This window comes from Pinus tabuliformis, chromosome 6 (assembly GCF_031772625.1).
Source record: "Pinus tabuliformis cultivar Carrire ecotype Pingquan chromosome 6, CPIR1, whole genome shotgun sequence".
In the NCBI taxonomy this organism is placed as follows: Eukaryota; Viridiplantae; Streptophyta; class Pinopsida; order Pinales; family Pinaceae; genus Pinus; species Pinus tabuliformis.
This window is the reverse complement of record NC_142292.1, coordinates 692,973,810-692,989,700: the sequence shown is the minus strand read 5'-3', so window position 1 is coordinate 692,989,700 and position 15,891 is coordinate 692,973,810. Positions and strand designations below refer to the sequence as shown.

At 40.4% G+C, this 15,891-nt stretch overlaps 1 protein-coding gene across 3 annotated transcripts in view; it reads left to right on the top strand.

Annotated features, from left to right (window-relative positions):
* LOC149260536 (uncharacterized) overlaps nucleotides 1-15,891 on the top strand; it is a 216,938-nt gene that overhangs the window by 140,247 nt on the left and 60,800 nt on the right. For all 3 annotated transcript variants that reach the window (XM_089420797.1, XM_089420805.1, XM_089420801.1), the window contains 4 exons: nucleotides 1,291-1,420; nucleotides 1,678-2,136; nucleotides 2,918-3,690; nucleotides 3,828-3,987. In XM_089420797.1, coding sequence (XP_089276923.1) covers nucleotides 1,291-1,420; nucleotides 1,678-2,136; nucleotides 2,918-3,690; nucleotides 3,828-3,987 — 1,522 coding nt within the window. The remainder of the gene's footprint in view (nucleotides 1-1,290; nucleotides 1,421-1,677; nucleotides 2,137-2,917; nucleotides 3,691-3,827; nucleotides 3,988-15,891) is intronic.

Below are 15,891 nucleotides of genomic sequence, written 5' to 3'. Positions count from 1 at the left end.
TTGTACATCATACTATCTTCATAGGGAAATTGGAACTTTACACAATTCATATTAAAATATGATTCAAAACTTTTAAGACCGATATTGATTAAAAAGTGATCTACGATAAATTTGCATATGACTAATAGATAAATTTGTGCTCAATACCACCATGATGATATGTGGTTAGATTCATGGTTGTAATTTTGTACATTTTTGGCTATCCTCTGTTGTTCTCGGGTTTTACTTTTGGGAATTTTGTGATGTTCATTCTCATAGTCTTGGTCGTAAATGGGTGCTTATTGTGAGACCTATTTGAGAATGTTTGCTTCTCTCATGCTTGTTACAGATGAAATGGATCTCTGACTATCTAATGTTGGAAAGCTGTTATGGTTATTTCGTTGAAACTTGAAAGTATGATGCATATCGTTTATTTTTCATTTTTAATTTCAGTCTAGTCCAAGAGGAACAAATAATGTTATAACAAAGATGGCAATTGGGATTGCTTAGTAATGTATTTGAATAGATAGTACGAAGTATATACTAAGATGTCAAAACTTAGAAGATCTTTTTTCGTGTGAAGAAGATCCTAATAAGATGAATCTTATTTTATAATTTTTGACTATACATTATTGATAAAATTACATATTCCAAGATTGAATTGTTCTGCATTTAGTCAAAGGAAGTTATGCTTATTATGATATTTGGTGAAAGTCAGGGATCATGACCGCATTGAAGAACTGTGGACTCTTCTTGACAATAGATACAGTTTTATAAATTACAAGATTGGGAACATATAAACCTGGCTATACGATGTGCTATTTAGAAGTTTAGAGCCATAGTTGCATAATGCCGCTGTATTGGTCATTTCAATACAAAAGGTTGACTGTAATTCGATTCAGTCAAATTATTTGAGAAACTCAATTCAATTCGGTCAATGTACTGTTGACTGAATCCAATTAGATTTCTACAATTCAATTAGGCATCCATTAGACTGAAATACTTCTACAATCTAATGGTGATTCAGCCAAGTGAAAAAACCCTGAAAAGTAAGCAGAAAAAGGAAAAACATCTTGTGGTGATTGTTTTCCGACTCATCACTCCAGTGCCATCAACAATTCTACAGTTTTTTATTTTTTCAAATTGTGAAGAATTGGCATTTTTTCATATAAGTGGGATACATGTTCGTATTTCCTTCATATTGAATTTTTTTTCCATTCGATTTATTTTTTGAATCCTATTGAATTCGAATTTGTATATGCTAACTTTGGTTAGAACAATATAATAATGTCTCAAGCGGGGGTTTTACAGGAAAAATGCTGACTTATTGCTGAAGTCTCTCAGCCAACTTATGCTGTCTGGACATTTTATGCGCTGTGCAGTTGACATACGTGAAGTTGTTATGCATTGCATTTCATGTTCTGCAGAGCCATTACATCCTGTATGTATAGTGCTTTAATATTTCTTTCAGCAATTATTATTATTATTCTTATTTTTTAGGCATTTGTTATCATTCAAGATCCAACCGCCACATTGAGAATTTAAACTTATATCACAGGGGTTTTTGTCCATAAGACTTTGATGTAGGATTTGGTTCATGATTATACTGTGGATATTTAGATCATAGTTAGAAATCTCCAGAAAGATGAAGATATTGAAATATTTGTTAGTGACATGAAAGTTATTGGATGAATGCAGACAGTTGTTAAACTGGTACAGATGTTTGCTGAAATGACATCTTTGAGCCCTTGGGGAGGAGATTCGGTCCAGGAATTCAGAATGCAACCTCTGCCTTGTAGTTTTCTGGATGCAGCCATTAAGCCTGTTTGTTCACATCATATGATTACAGAAGAGGAAAGAAGGAGGACCAAAACTGACTATTATGATGCTTTGCATAGATGCAAATATGGTCTTGACAATTTAAAGGCTGAATTAGTGCCACCAGCAGCATTAACTACTTTTTATATATTTTGTAGAGAGCAGGTATTGCAAAATGCAGGTATATATTTTGGTTATCTTTATGGTGGTTCAGCTTCATTGCAGTTGGATGACAGTGAAGATATTCAGTGGTCAAAACTGCTTGCAAATCTGCCTTTGCGCAGCTTATTGCTCTATATGGAGGATCACTGGACGACATATGAACATTTATTTCCACAGGTGAATTGCATGCATTTCAATGGACTCTTTGGTCAGCAAGGAAAACTTTGACATCATGAAGAAGCAATTCAATCTGTCTTTATTCTATGAGTAGGGTGTTATCTCAAAATTTTGTTGAATATTATATAATGATGATGATGAAAACTTCTGGTAAACTGTGCGTTATTCTCATTGAGATGCCCGATGTTTTGGGTGAACACCTATCTTCAGGAACATAAAACTTAACTGATGATGCGAAGAGTGCTAGAACATGAATAAATAGAGCATGAAGTCAGAATCTAATCGTTAGGGTAGGTGAAAAGGAAGTGAATGTTGATATCACTTAATAATTAATAATGAAAATAATAATTATTAACGGATATTCGAATTTAAAAAGGTTAAATTCTAATAGTTGTTAATAATTATTATTTTCATTATTAATTATTAAGTGATATCAATGTTCACTTTCTTTTCACCTACCCTAACGGTTAGATTCTGACTTCATCCTCTATTTATTCATGTTCTGGCACTCTTTGCATCATCAGTTAAGCTTTATGTCCCTGAAGATGGGTGAAGTGTTCACCCAAAATGTAGGGCATCTCAATGAGAATAACACACAGTTTACCAGAAGCTTTCATCATCATCAAGTTCTTGACTGTGAAAATCTTCATGCAAAAATATTAAATAATGAATTTACTGCTGTGCTTTATTTGAACTTTTGACTCTGATCTGAATTCTAGGTGTTTCAGTGGTTTATTTCCTTGAATTAATAACATTGTCTTTGCTTATATATAACTTGCAGTGGCTCAGCTTGGCCTCTCATTTGTTTCCTGAACGTCTGCTCATTCAAAAATTACTGCAAGATTCTGAAGAATCAGACAAACAAACAGAACTTGCCATTGAAGGTGTTCCAGTTGTTGAAGATTTAGAATGGGTTGGAGGACGTGAAATAGTTCTTAACTCCCTGGATGCACACGAGGATAAAAGAAATCATTGTGATTATCCACATTTTTTCTCAGTTGATATGGTGCGTAAACTTTTTAGGAATGCTTTAGTGCAGCCTTTGCTTGCACTCCGAACATTGAAAGCCATTCAGGTTGAGGCTGTTGAAAACAAATTTGATGTACAATCTGTGGTAGTTAATGATCTAGTTCCTTTGCTTCTTGAGGATTCTTGTGCCAGGCCCTTGCAAAAGTGTTTTTGTGATTGGTGGCGAGGCCTGCCATATGCAGAAATAGAGCTTCTCGTTCCATTGTTTTTCAGTTCTATCAAAATTTCGCCCATGGACATTGACACAAACAGCAGTTGCAATCTACAGAAGTTAAAAATATCCTTGGTCAACCTGAATCTTTCAAGCTTTGTCTCATCATATGCTGAACTTGCACAGGAACCTCTAGCCTTGCTAGCATGCAAAAATGAGGTATATCGTACTCCTCTTCTTTCAGTGTTCTTAGATCTTCTAATGGAGTTACTTGTAAAAAATCGGAGAATTTGTCTGGCTGGCGTTTCACAAGGAGGAAGGAAAGATGGACTGAAACACGATGAAATTATGGGGGCACTTGCTGCACAGGAAAGGTATGGTTGAATTTGCTAGGCAATTTGTAATTTTTGAAAGCTGAAGATATGCAAGGTTAGAATTAAAGCTGATATTTTCCAAAATGTTTTAGGATGTCATCTAGTTATGCATATCTAAATAGTGAATAATTTTGCAGCCTAGTGTGCCAAATTCTTTTAGAGGCTTGTCTGGAGAATACATCAGCTAGAGATGATGTCCAACCAGGTTCCATGCTTGAGGCACAACAGTTGATTTGTGCATTCATCTCGTCTCTTCTAGATGCCACTCCAATTTTGCTTAAGCTCCTCCATTTTCAGGTAGTCTCTTAAATTTATTTTACTTGTTAATTTTTTATATGTTAAGTCCATTGATTGATTGGATACAGAAACATTGATTTCTTAACTCTCTTGCTATGATGAATAGTCTTTGGTACAAAATAACAAAACTATTGTGTTTTTGGGTTTACTTCGGACATGTCTACACCATGCTTGCGGGTGCTTCATGAGATTTGGGCTACATGGTGTATGTTCAGCCCCTGGATGGTCCAAGATCGATTGTAGCATCAGGGATGGTTCATGATGGATATACATAGTTGAGATAGTTTCTTAGTGGATGCTAAACTTTAGTTGATTCAGATTGCATGCTTGGCGTTCTTCCCTTTGGCGTCGAAAATCTCTTGGTAGTTTTGTGGACACCCTTTGTTGAGGCGTCACGGAGAAGCCACTCATTTAGATAGCACCCTATAGGGGATGTGGAGCACTGTCTAAGATGGAAGAGGGCTTTAACAAACTATCCTAGTGTGCTTGTACAACTGTCACAAAACACAAGCCTACATGACTTGTCACCCATAAAACCCACGAGCCACATAAAAAATTAATATCTCCACTTCTAGAGCTTGGATTTGAGTGATTTTCGTTGCCTCTTTCTCCTCTCAAGGTCGTCTATCATCTAAAATCATCACATATCAAAATCCACTAGTGGTTTCACACCCACAAGCTTGGGTGCAAAGCCCACACCTTGGGTTCCAAGTCCACAAATCACTTTTGTGGTGCTCCAACCTCCAAACCTTGAACCCTAGGGCTTGGATTACCTCCCAAGCTACCAAATCTCAACAAAGATGTCGACAACAGTTCAACTATGCATCTATGTTTGATCGCTGAAAGAGGAGATAAATGAAACCCCTAGTGACCAATAACCTAACAGGTTATTCCCATGTGTGAAGAAGGCATTCAGGATTTGAAGGATTTGCCTCTAATGATGATCAAGCATGGAGAGCACATAGAGGAGTGCGAGTCAAATGAGGAGGATATGCACAATGTGCATGATGAGCCATCCTTGAAAGCTAGTTGAAGGCTCAAGTTGGAGACGTGGTGGAGATGGTTGAGCATCCATCTTTGGGTCCACCCATCAATGAGTTGCAAATAGATGCAAAGGCAGCTAGCAACGTTGCAGTATTTTCAGATAGTAACCACCAGGAGAAGATTGAGCATTTCAGTATCGATCTTATGGCATTGAAGTAGAGGATCCAGATAGTACGAGGCACCGTCTTGTAGCAAAATAATATAATTGGGGAGCTTAGAGTGGTGTGTGCCGAGTCAACGAGCAAGATATCTAGCATTGAGGGACGACTATAGTTCCTAGTAAGGCAGCAAGAGGAGTACATTTGGGAGTTCTAGAGCAGCGCTCTTCAGGAGTACATAGATAGGGCTTACAACACTACTTGCCCACCTCTATACTTTGGAGAGAGAGGGGCATAGTTTCCAAGATGGATCATGTTGGTTGACCAGGCGGAGCAACATCGACATGGTGGACTTACTCCATGCACGAATATTCATGCATTCAATCCTTCTAATGCATTGGATTTGCGGGAGATTATGAGTTGGTATCCTATTGATGGGGCAATTCTTGGGAGGATATCTTTGGCTGGAGTATAATACAGCTGGAGCCCTTAGGCATGGGCAACGGTGATTGGCCATGGTGGCATTCTAATCCAGGTTGTTAAGTTTAGGTATGTTCTATGCTAGAGCAATTTATTTCAATTTTCACAGTTAGCTCAATATCTTTTCCAGATTAGCAATCACATCAGCGTTAAAGTAAATTGCAGATAGAACATAAATATAAATCACAGAAGACAAGTCAAGACAAGAGGACACAAGATGTGGTGCTAGCCAGGGACAAACCCCAATGTGGGGAAACCCTTGATCAATTCTTCTTATATGTTCTTCAATAGTTCAGCAGAGAGAGAGAGAGAGATAGTACATTTACAACAGAAGTCAACATTTCGACTTTCAAGGTAAGAGAATAGATCATCTCTACATGAGATCAGTTGGAGACATGCTGCTTCAACTGATTCTCCAAGGTGACTCCTTCACCTATCATTGTGCTACATCTCGTCCATATGCTGCACTTCACCGTGCAACACCATGCTGCACTCATCATCACAGTGTTGGACCTAATGACCATGCTGGGCACTTCATGCTGCTGCTCTTGTCAATGTGCTGCTCCAATCACTGAGCTGCTCTCATCACGGATCTGCACTAAATGCTGCACTCTGCACTCAATGACTACTTTTCTACGCTTCACTACTGTCTCTAATACCATGCTGCATCCAACTATTGTATCTAACCAAGCTGTCTAACATGCTGACCACTCAAGCAGTCACATCAACCTTCAGTGCTTATCCTTGTGCAACCCCTAATACGATATGCTGTTGGCTATGGCCTGCGACCTAGCCCAGTAGCAAGCAAGGTTATCATACAGTGCCCAGCTATTACCCTTGAAGAACAATGTCTACCAATCAGCCTTATTGCAACACAGTATGCCCAAAACAGATCTCAAATGTGTCACGCTGTCACCTACAACAATGTGACTTTAGTGCTGATGAAATACTTCCTTTTGCTGCGGCATAAGACCACTTCTTCTTGTTGCGTCTTAGGTCTTTGTATGCCGCTGATTAGGGCCTCTTCTATTGCGGCTAATAGAGCTGCGTATAAGACCTTTTTCATGATGGAAAATAAGAGCTAGATGAGGGCTGCCAATTAGGTCTCTAGATTGACAGCATAATACATCTCCCTTTCAGATCTCCTCACTGCTGCTAGGGCTTCATGACCTTCCACTAGACAACATATAGAACTCTTCTCAATACAGTGGCTAGAGTCTCCATTATGACGGCAAATTAGGATCTTTAAGGACAACGGTTTAGGAGCTACTCAAACATCAGATCAAGGCTCTCTTTTGCTGTGTATGAGGGCTTATCCTTCAACTGTGTGTAGACTTATTTTTACTGCGGCTAGGGCTGCCTCTAGTACTCCTTAGATCTGTGTTGAAGCTCCTTAAACTAGAGAGCCTTTTCTTGACAGCGTTGAGGGCTTATACTTTACTTCCTTCCTTTACTGCGGCTAGGGCATGTATACCTGTGGCTAGGGCTCCTCAAAGACTCCTCCTTTAGGGCTGCGTAGAAGGCATCTTGACTAGCTGCATAGAACCCTTTCTTCATTGCATTAAAATCTCCTCCATGATAGCGTTAGGATCTAGGGCATCCTTTAGGGCAACGTATCCTCTTTAGATTTCTCCTCCCACCAAAACCCAAAGACAAGTGGAGAGGAAGAGATCACCAAGAGGATGTGTGTCCAAATGACTTTCAAGGCACCTCTGTTTATACTAAAATGTTGAGCACAAGAGGGGTTTATTTGCTTGCTGGCCGACCTTGACGAATTGTCCCATAACACAAATAAATTCATATCTCCATGAATACTTATTGAAATCGGATGATCTTTAGATCAATCCTACACCTCTCGATGAGAGGGATCCAAGAAAAATATCAACTGCCATTAACCCACATGGAGATTGGCCCTAGTTGCCAATTTTAACACTCCCTCTCAACTAGGGAGAACTCCATCCGCTAATCCATATGTCTGACTGTACTATCTCTGCCATCAGTGCCCTGCACTGCTCTACTCTACTCTGCTGAGCTCTGCTCTACTGAACCATGAAGAAGAAGAATTGATCGAGATTGTCTCATACCATTCTCTAGTGACCCGAAGTCAGTTTTATTGATCCCAGATCAATATCACAAGAGAGTGTCTCAAACCACTCATACTGATCCTAGATCAATGTAGGTCATCCTAGCATAGGGAGTATGGTAGATACAACGATGCGTCCATCAATAGTACTACTATGGTCCCCAACCAACCCATTTATCTTTTTTTGAGTCTTTTCCGGATAACTTTGATCAGAGAACGAACCCCATTTCCCTGTTCATTGATCAGATGAGAGGTACTTCCCATGAGTCCTAGATTGCATGGGTAGGATGCCTCGACAAGAGAACTAATCATCCTGTCCACAGGGGAACGAATCATCCTGTCCCACAGTTGCCACGGGAGAACTAATCATACCGGCCCATAGGAGAACTAATCATCCTGTTTCACAGTTGCCACAAGAGAACTGATCATCCCGGCCCACAGGAGAACTAATCATCCTGTTCCACAGTCTCCACGAGGTATCATAGGGGAAGGTTGAACCTGTCACCCTGTACATAGCGCACCACCAGGGGAGGGTGAATCGCCCTGTGGTCGTATGTCGCTCCAAGAAGTACGCTGTGCCCCTTGGAGCTCTCAGAGCTAAATGTGTGCATCATACATGACCCTCATAAGAGGGTCTCTAAACGACACCAAGTCGTTCTCGGAAAGTTAAGAATTTGACCTTTCCTCGGGGCTTTGACAAAATGTCTGCGACTTGTACATCAGTCTCAATGCGATGGAGCCTCCTCGCTCATCGACTTACCGTATCCCAGATAAGGTAGTATCTGATGTCTATCTGCTGGAGCAATCATCGAATACGGGATTCCTCAACAATCGAATCCCCCCTTGGTTGTCACAGAGGATCACGGTGGTATTCATCATATGTACAAACAACTCACTAAAGAGCTTCCACAACTAGGCAGCTTCATACGAGATCATACTCGTAGCTATGTATTTGGTCTCGGCGGTGCTTATAGCAACCGACTTTTGCTTCTTGCTCATCCATGATATCGAAGCAGAACCCAAAGAGAACTAGCACTGAGAAGTGCTCTAGTGATCCTCCACACTGCCTGCCCAATCAACATTTGAATAATCATGCAGCTTCATATTTCCGACAGTGTATCTCAATCCATGAGAGATTGTGCCCCGAAGATATCTCAGAAAATTCTTGGCACCAATCCAGTGGTTCAACCAAATATGAGCTCACCATGTTAACTGCAAAACATATGTCCGGATGGAAGTTCATCAAGAACATCAATGCAACTGAGTTTATGAAACTCAAAGGCATTTCCCAAATCTGGTCCGGCATCATCACCATATAACTTTTGAAAGTTAAGATCCTCAAGGTAGTCACGGGCTTGCAGTTTACCATTCCAAATCCGAAATCCAACTCCCTCTTACTTCTGCAAGTGAGAGGGTCTGCACCTATTTGAAATAGGTCATCCCTAGAAGGTGCTGGTATGAGAGGTCTATCATCCACAACCTTCAAACAATGGTTTGGATTGGCTTCACTCTTAGTGAATCTCAACTTCATCTGATAGCTATCAATTCTCTCATACTATGCCCGGGGTGTTTTGCTTCAAGCCACAGAGGGCTTTCTTCCACCTTTATATATGAGATTCCGATCATGAATCTCAAACTCCTCAAGTTGTTCCAAACCTGTGGACCTGCTACGTGAGGGGAATGGTCCCCTTGTAGGATTTTCCTTCGGTACATCTCAGACATGTACCTTCGTGTTCTTCTTGAATTCAGGCATCCCTGTCACCATCTGACTCACATCGGGTAGGGCCCCATAAGTAGACCTCCAGTGTTATAGACGAGATATGTCAATTGACATGATCCCCAATGGACCATCTTGCAACTTGATACAAATTGCCAACCTTGAACCCACGAGAAAAATCATCTTTTGAAAATTCTATTTTCAAACATGTACCTTTCCATCGATGAATGCCACCATGAAACCTTTTGACTTCCGTTGCTGAAATGGACACCAGGTTCTTGCGATCAGGTACATAAAAGAGATTCTTGTAAATGAATCGACTTACCCACATTTAATTGAGGGGTAACATTTCCTACACCCTTTCCGGGATAGTTGGCATCGACTCCAAGTATAATCCCACAACTGTTTCCATTTCTTTTAAATTAGAGAGAGCACCCTTCTATCCTAGAGTGCCTTGAAGCCCTACAATCAATAAGCCAGATTTCCAAAGAATTTGAAGGAGAAGATAATGCTTCTTTATCTTATTAGAAACAACATTTTATTCTTCATAATTGGAGTTCCTTGCTTTCTTTGAAGAGTCTGCCGTTTCCTTGATGACCTGCATTACCTGTCATTCCTCTGATCATTGAAGATGTCCCTGGAATGATTGTTATCATCATCAAGTGATGTGTCCCTGCCATTCGGACACTCCTTCGCATAATGGCCGAACTTATTGCAACCAAGGCATCTGCCTTTCCTTCCTCCCTTAGATCTGAACTTCCCCATGAAGTGATCTTTAAGTAGGCCATCAGAAGCTTCTGCTGTGTCATTCTGATAATATACTCTACTTCGACTTCACCCTTGGTGAATTTGAAGAGGGATGAGGAATCCATTGATCCTTTTGTCCTTTCCCAACTATCTTCGGTGATTTCTCTTTCACTCTTGCTTGGGCTTTGTCTTCACCTCAGCGCTGATACTATGTTAAGTTTAGGTATGTTCTATGCTAGAGTAATTTATTTCAATTTTCACAGTTAGCTCAATATCTTTTCCAGATTAGCAGTCACATCAGCATTAAAGTAAACTATAGATAGAACATAAATATAAATCGTAGAAGACAAGTCAAGACAAGAGGACACAAGATGTGGCGCTAGCCAGGGACAAACCCCAATGTGGGGAAACCCTTGATCAATTCTTCTTATATGTTCTTCAATGGTTCAACAGAGAGAGAAAGAGAGAGAGGGATAGTACATTTACAACAGAAGTCAACATTTCGACTTTCAAGATAAGAGAATAGATCATCTCTACATGAGATCAGTTGAAGACATGTTGCTTCAACTGATTCTCCAAGGTGACTCCTTCACCTATCATTGTGCTACATCTCATCCATATGTTGCACCTCACCGTGCAGCACCATGTTGCACTCATCATCATAGTGCTGGACCTAATGACCATGCTAGGCACTTCATGTTGTTGCTCTTGTCACTGTGCTCCTCCAATCACTGAGCTGCACTCATCACAGATCTCCACTCAATGTTGCACTCTGCACTCAATGATTACTATTCTGCACTTCACTGCTGTCTCTAATACCATGCTGCATCCAACTGCTGGATCTAACCAAGCTGTCTAACATGCTGACCATACAAGTAGTCACATCAACCTTCAGTCCTTATCCTTGTGCAACCCTTAACAAAACATAGCCAGCAGCCTAGCCCAGCAACAAGCAAGGTTATCATACAGTACCCAGCTATTACCCTTGAAGAACAATGTCTACCAATCAGCCTTATTGCAGCACAGTATGCCTAGAACAAATCTCAAATGTGTCACGCTGTCACCTACAGCAATGTGACTTTAGTGCTAATGGAATACTTCCTTTTGCTGCGGTATGAGACCACTTCATGCTGAGTCTTAGGTCTTTGTATGCCGCTGATTAGGGCCTCTTCTATTGCGGCTAATAGAGCTGCGTATAAGACCTTTTTCATGATGGCAAATAGGAGTTAAATGAGGGTTGCCAATTAGGTCTCTAGATTGATAGCGTAATACATCTCCCTTTCAGATCTCCTCACTGCTGCTAGGGCTTCATGACCTTCCACTAGACAACATATAGAACTCTTCTCAATACAGTGGCTAGAGTCTCCATTATGACAGTGGATTAGGATCTTTAAGGACAATGGTTTAGGAGCTACTTAGATGTCAGATCAAGGTTCTCTTTTGCGGCGTTTTGAGGGTTACTTGTGACAACAAATCACGACCTGTGGCTAGGGTATTTAGGACAGCGTATGAGGGCTTATCCTTCAACTATGTGTAGACTTCTTTCTACTGCGGCTAGGGCTCCCTCTAGTACTCCTTAGATCTGCGTTGAAGATCCTTGTTGAAGTTTCTAACGTAGTTAGAAACCCTCCGTGCACTTCATCTGATTTATTCCTACCTACTTGTTATTTTCCTTAACAAGTTATTTATAATGTAAATACTGAAAATAAAAGTGCATGCTCAACATATTACAGATCAGCAACTAAAAAGAAATAGAAACAAACACACTATATGACACCATTATTTTTAGACTAATGTCCCCGGAAAAACCTAGTGTGGGAAAATCGGTGCAGCTATCTGAGGGTTTTCTTATTAAGCAATATCGGAGTACAATCTGGGTGCCGAAACTAGCCTACCCAGCAAAGAATTTCCGTGGCAGTAAGACCTCTCAGTTTCTGACAAATCCACTGGCTGAAACCTCGGATAATCCTTCCAACAGCTATTCAGCACCAATCTGCCCTAGAAACCCCAACGTCTGCCCAATCTGGACTGCGTCAGCCTCTCCTAGCCCAGCGCTGGCCCTGTGTCAGCCTATCTTGGCCTGCGTTAGCCCTAGGAGGCCCTGCGTCAGCTCTCTGAGCCTCTGCGTCAGTTACGCTGGCCTCTTTAGTGTTCTACGCAGCACTTAGCTACCTCTGTGTGGCCCTGCGTGAGCACTGGCTGTTCCTGTGTCACTCTCTCTAGCTGTTTTGCTGCTTTCTTGGCACTATCTCTGCCTCTTTGTCTCTGTTTGTACTCAATGCTCCTCAGCTGCTCTCTAATTGCTGTTTCTATTTCTCTTAGCAAACCCCGCTCTAGAGAATAGAATGACTAATCACTCTGGTGTATCCTCCAAGTGACCCTCAAGCCTCCTCTTATACTTTTCCTGTTGACATCGCAATGGCCGAGATTAAGTCCCTAATCAACGGCTAAGATTAAATCTGGCTTGATCCATGTCTTTTGGACCATTCTAACACAAATTCATATTAATACACATTAATATTTTATTTTCCCTAAGTTTAGACTTAGGGACTCCATTAAAAATAGTAATTATTTTAATATCTCCTGATCTGTTTAGAATCTGCCCAAATCCTTTCTGGATATTGGAGATCTCATGTGCCCCAACCTCTCCACCAAATTTCGTGGCTAGAGCACATCCGATGCTACCCCAAATCAACACTCCTTAGACTAGAGAGCCTTTTCTTGACAGCGTTGAGGGCTTATACTTTACTTCCTTCCTTAACTGTAGCTAGGGCATGTATACCTGCGGCTAGGGCTCCTCCAAGACTCCTCCTTTAGGGCTGTGTAGAAGGAATCTTGACTAGCTGCGTAGAACCTTTTCTTCATTGCGTTAAAATCTCCTCCATGATAGCATTAGGATCTAGGGCATCCTCTAGGGCAATGTATCCTCTTTAGATCTCTCCACCCACCAAAACCCAAAGACAAGTGGAGAGGAAGAGATCACCAAGAGGATGTGTGTCCAAATGACTTTCAAGGCACCTTTGTTTATATTAAAACGTTGAGCACAAGAGGAGCTTATTTGGTTGCTGGCCGACCTTGACGAATTGTCCCATAACACAAATAAATTCATATCTCCATGAATACTTATCGGAATCAGATGATATTTAGATCAATATTACACCTCTCGATGAGAAGGATCCAAGTAAAATATCAGCTGCCATTAATAAGATGACCCACATGGAGTTTGGCCCTAGTTGCCAATTTTAACACAGGTGAATCTATTGATGGGAGGAGGAGTTGATGATTGGTTTGGGATGCAGGCATTGGGGGATCCATTTATGGTTGGTTGACATGGAGGCATGGTGTCACACAATGGTTTGTATGGGATCCTGGTATCAATGTTCATATGTCTCTATAGTGGTTAGATGAGGATTGATTGAGGGCAAGCGATCTTGGGGTGAGAGGATTTGTAATGTCCCCATTTTCAATTTCCCTTATGATGCGATTAGGATGGATTTCTAGGGTTGGTGATAGCTTGGTCACGGGAGCGAGATTTTATTATCAGTAGACCTAGAGGGCTTTGGATAAGTCTTATGGGGCCTGACAGAGTTCGTTGGGCATAATTCATCATCAAGATCAATTCCGCACAACTTATTCTTGGTTCCGCTGCAATTTGACAATTTCCGTAAAACAGGGTTATTATTGAGCATATCTTAATTAAATACGCTTAAGGTGTCATTTTGGGAGGAGTATTTGATAAAACACCTTAGTTTAAGAGCTCATTGGAACCGGAAAGAAGAGATCTACAAGATGGGATTGGGAAAAGTGACTTTTAGTGGTTGGAGAGATCATGAAGGCAAATTTACCATTTTCCTAGATTAAAAGCAACTTTAGTTAGTCACTAATTAAATAAAAAAGGGTAAAGTGCTTAAAAAGGCCAAAAGTGGAAAAATGACTTAAATAAAATAAAATAAAATAAAAGTCACGTAGATAAAGTAAAGGGGAGAATCTTCTAGAATAAAGATAAAATAATAAAATAAAATGCTTCTAGAAGGATGGGGAGGGATCCATTAGATCTATTAAAGGAGGGGAAGCAAATCATTTGGGACATCTGGGAGTTGTGATATTTTCTTGTTGGAGAGGTTTTTGGAACGTGGTTTTCTATTTCCGTAAATCTTAGTACGAAAACCCAACCCATTGTTGAGGATATTTCATTTAGAAATCTCACAGAGCTTCAACGACATTATTGGAGATCAAATCTAGAGCAGATCTGAAGATTTGAGTGAGGATCATCCAAATTTTCAATTTGGGCATATTTTCTAGTTGCAATTTATTGTGGGAGGCCAACATCAGAATTGCAGCAGAATTTTGGAGGCCATCTCAGCTAATTATAGATGTATTGTATTATTCCAGTAAATATAATAAAGTTGAGTTTATTGCCACACCATTTTCAATTGTTTTCTGGGTTTATTGCAAATTCGATTTATTTGTTGGCAACATCTATCGTGTTAAATATTGCATATGTGTATGGTGTTTGGATGGAATTCGAGAAATAATTTTTTCATGTAAAAATTCGTAATAATTTTGAAGATTTTTTTGAATATTTAACGAAATATAAAGCAGGACATTATATTCTTGTTCAGAAACAAACCTTTCAGAACCTCCCCATGCAGTGTTTTTCTCGGTGAGATGAAGTATCATGTGATCTTTGAATACATGAAGAATGATCAACTTGGCCTTCACATCTAACTTCTGATGCCCAACCAACTCATCTACATTGGTTGACGGTGAAATCTTCTTATCAACAAATTCCCTTAGATCATTCACCAACAACACTAGCTTGATCCTTTCCTTCCATGGGCTAGAGTTGGACAATCCCTCCAAACTGTCCTTATACCTCAAGCCAATAACTATATTTGACAAGATGTTATTTCTTCAATGACAAGTCTACTCAGCTCCCTCTTAAGCTGATCCTTGTGCACACTCTGTTCCAATTGACCTTTAAAGTAGCTCTGATACCATGTTGAAATTTGCTTGCACCCTTGGTCAAGTCTATGCCCTAGCTAGGAACACAAACATAGTAGAGATGTCCAACCAAAAGCAACTTGGCACAACATAATATAATAGTGGAGAAATTAACAAAAGTGCACAAGAATTATTGGCCCAAACACATTCCTTATCAATTCATCAATAAGAAAATCATAGGGCTCCTGTACTAGGGATCATGGCCCTTTACAATCCTTGTACAAATGCTAATACACAATAAAATACGAGTTTATCCTTTGACTGAAACAACTAGGACTGAGGCCTAATCCATTAAGCTCTCATCTGCTCGTGAAAAACAAAGAATGGATAACTTAATTTCTTGTTGTTGTCCTTGGCAACCAACCCTTGCAGTCCTCTTCAGTTCACATAAATCAACTCCTTTAGACCTTTGTCCAACTATTGTTCACCAGTAGGCTGCTCCCTTTAGCCCAGTGAACTAAACCAACACTTCGTTCAACCCTCTTTGGTAGCCCCCCTTGTCTTGCTGTCCTTTGCTGTAGGCCTCAGCCTACCCTAACTAGACCACTGAGTTCGTACAACAACCCTTAACGAAACTCTTCTCCTACTCGGCCTGCTACAACAACCTCTAATGTAGCTTGGCCAGCCTTTACTCAGCTTTAAAGGCACTCAACCCTCCTCAAATGACCTTTTCCCTGCTCTGTTTTGCTACATTCAGTTGACGGTCACTTTCTAGCACAATTTAGACCTCA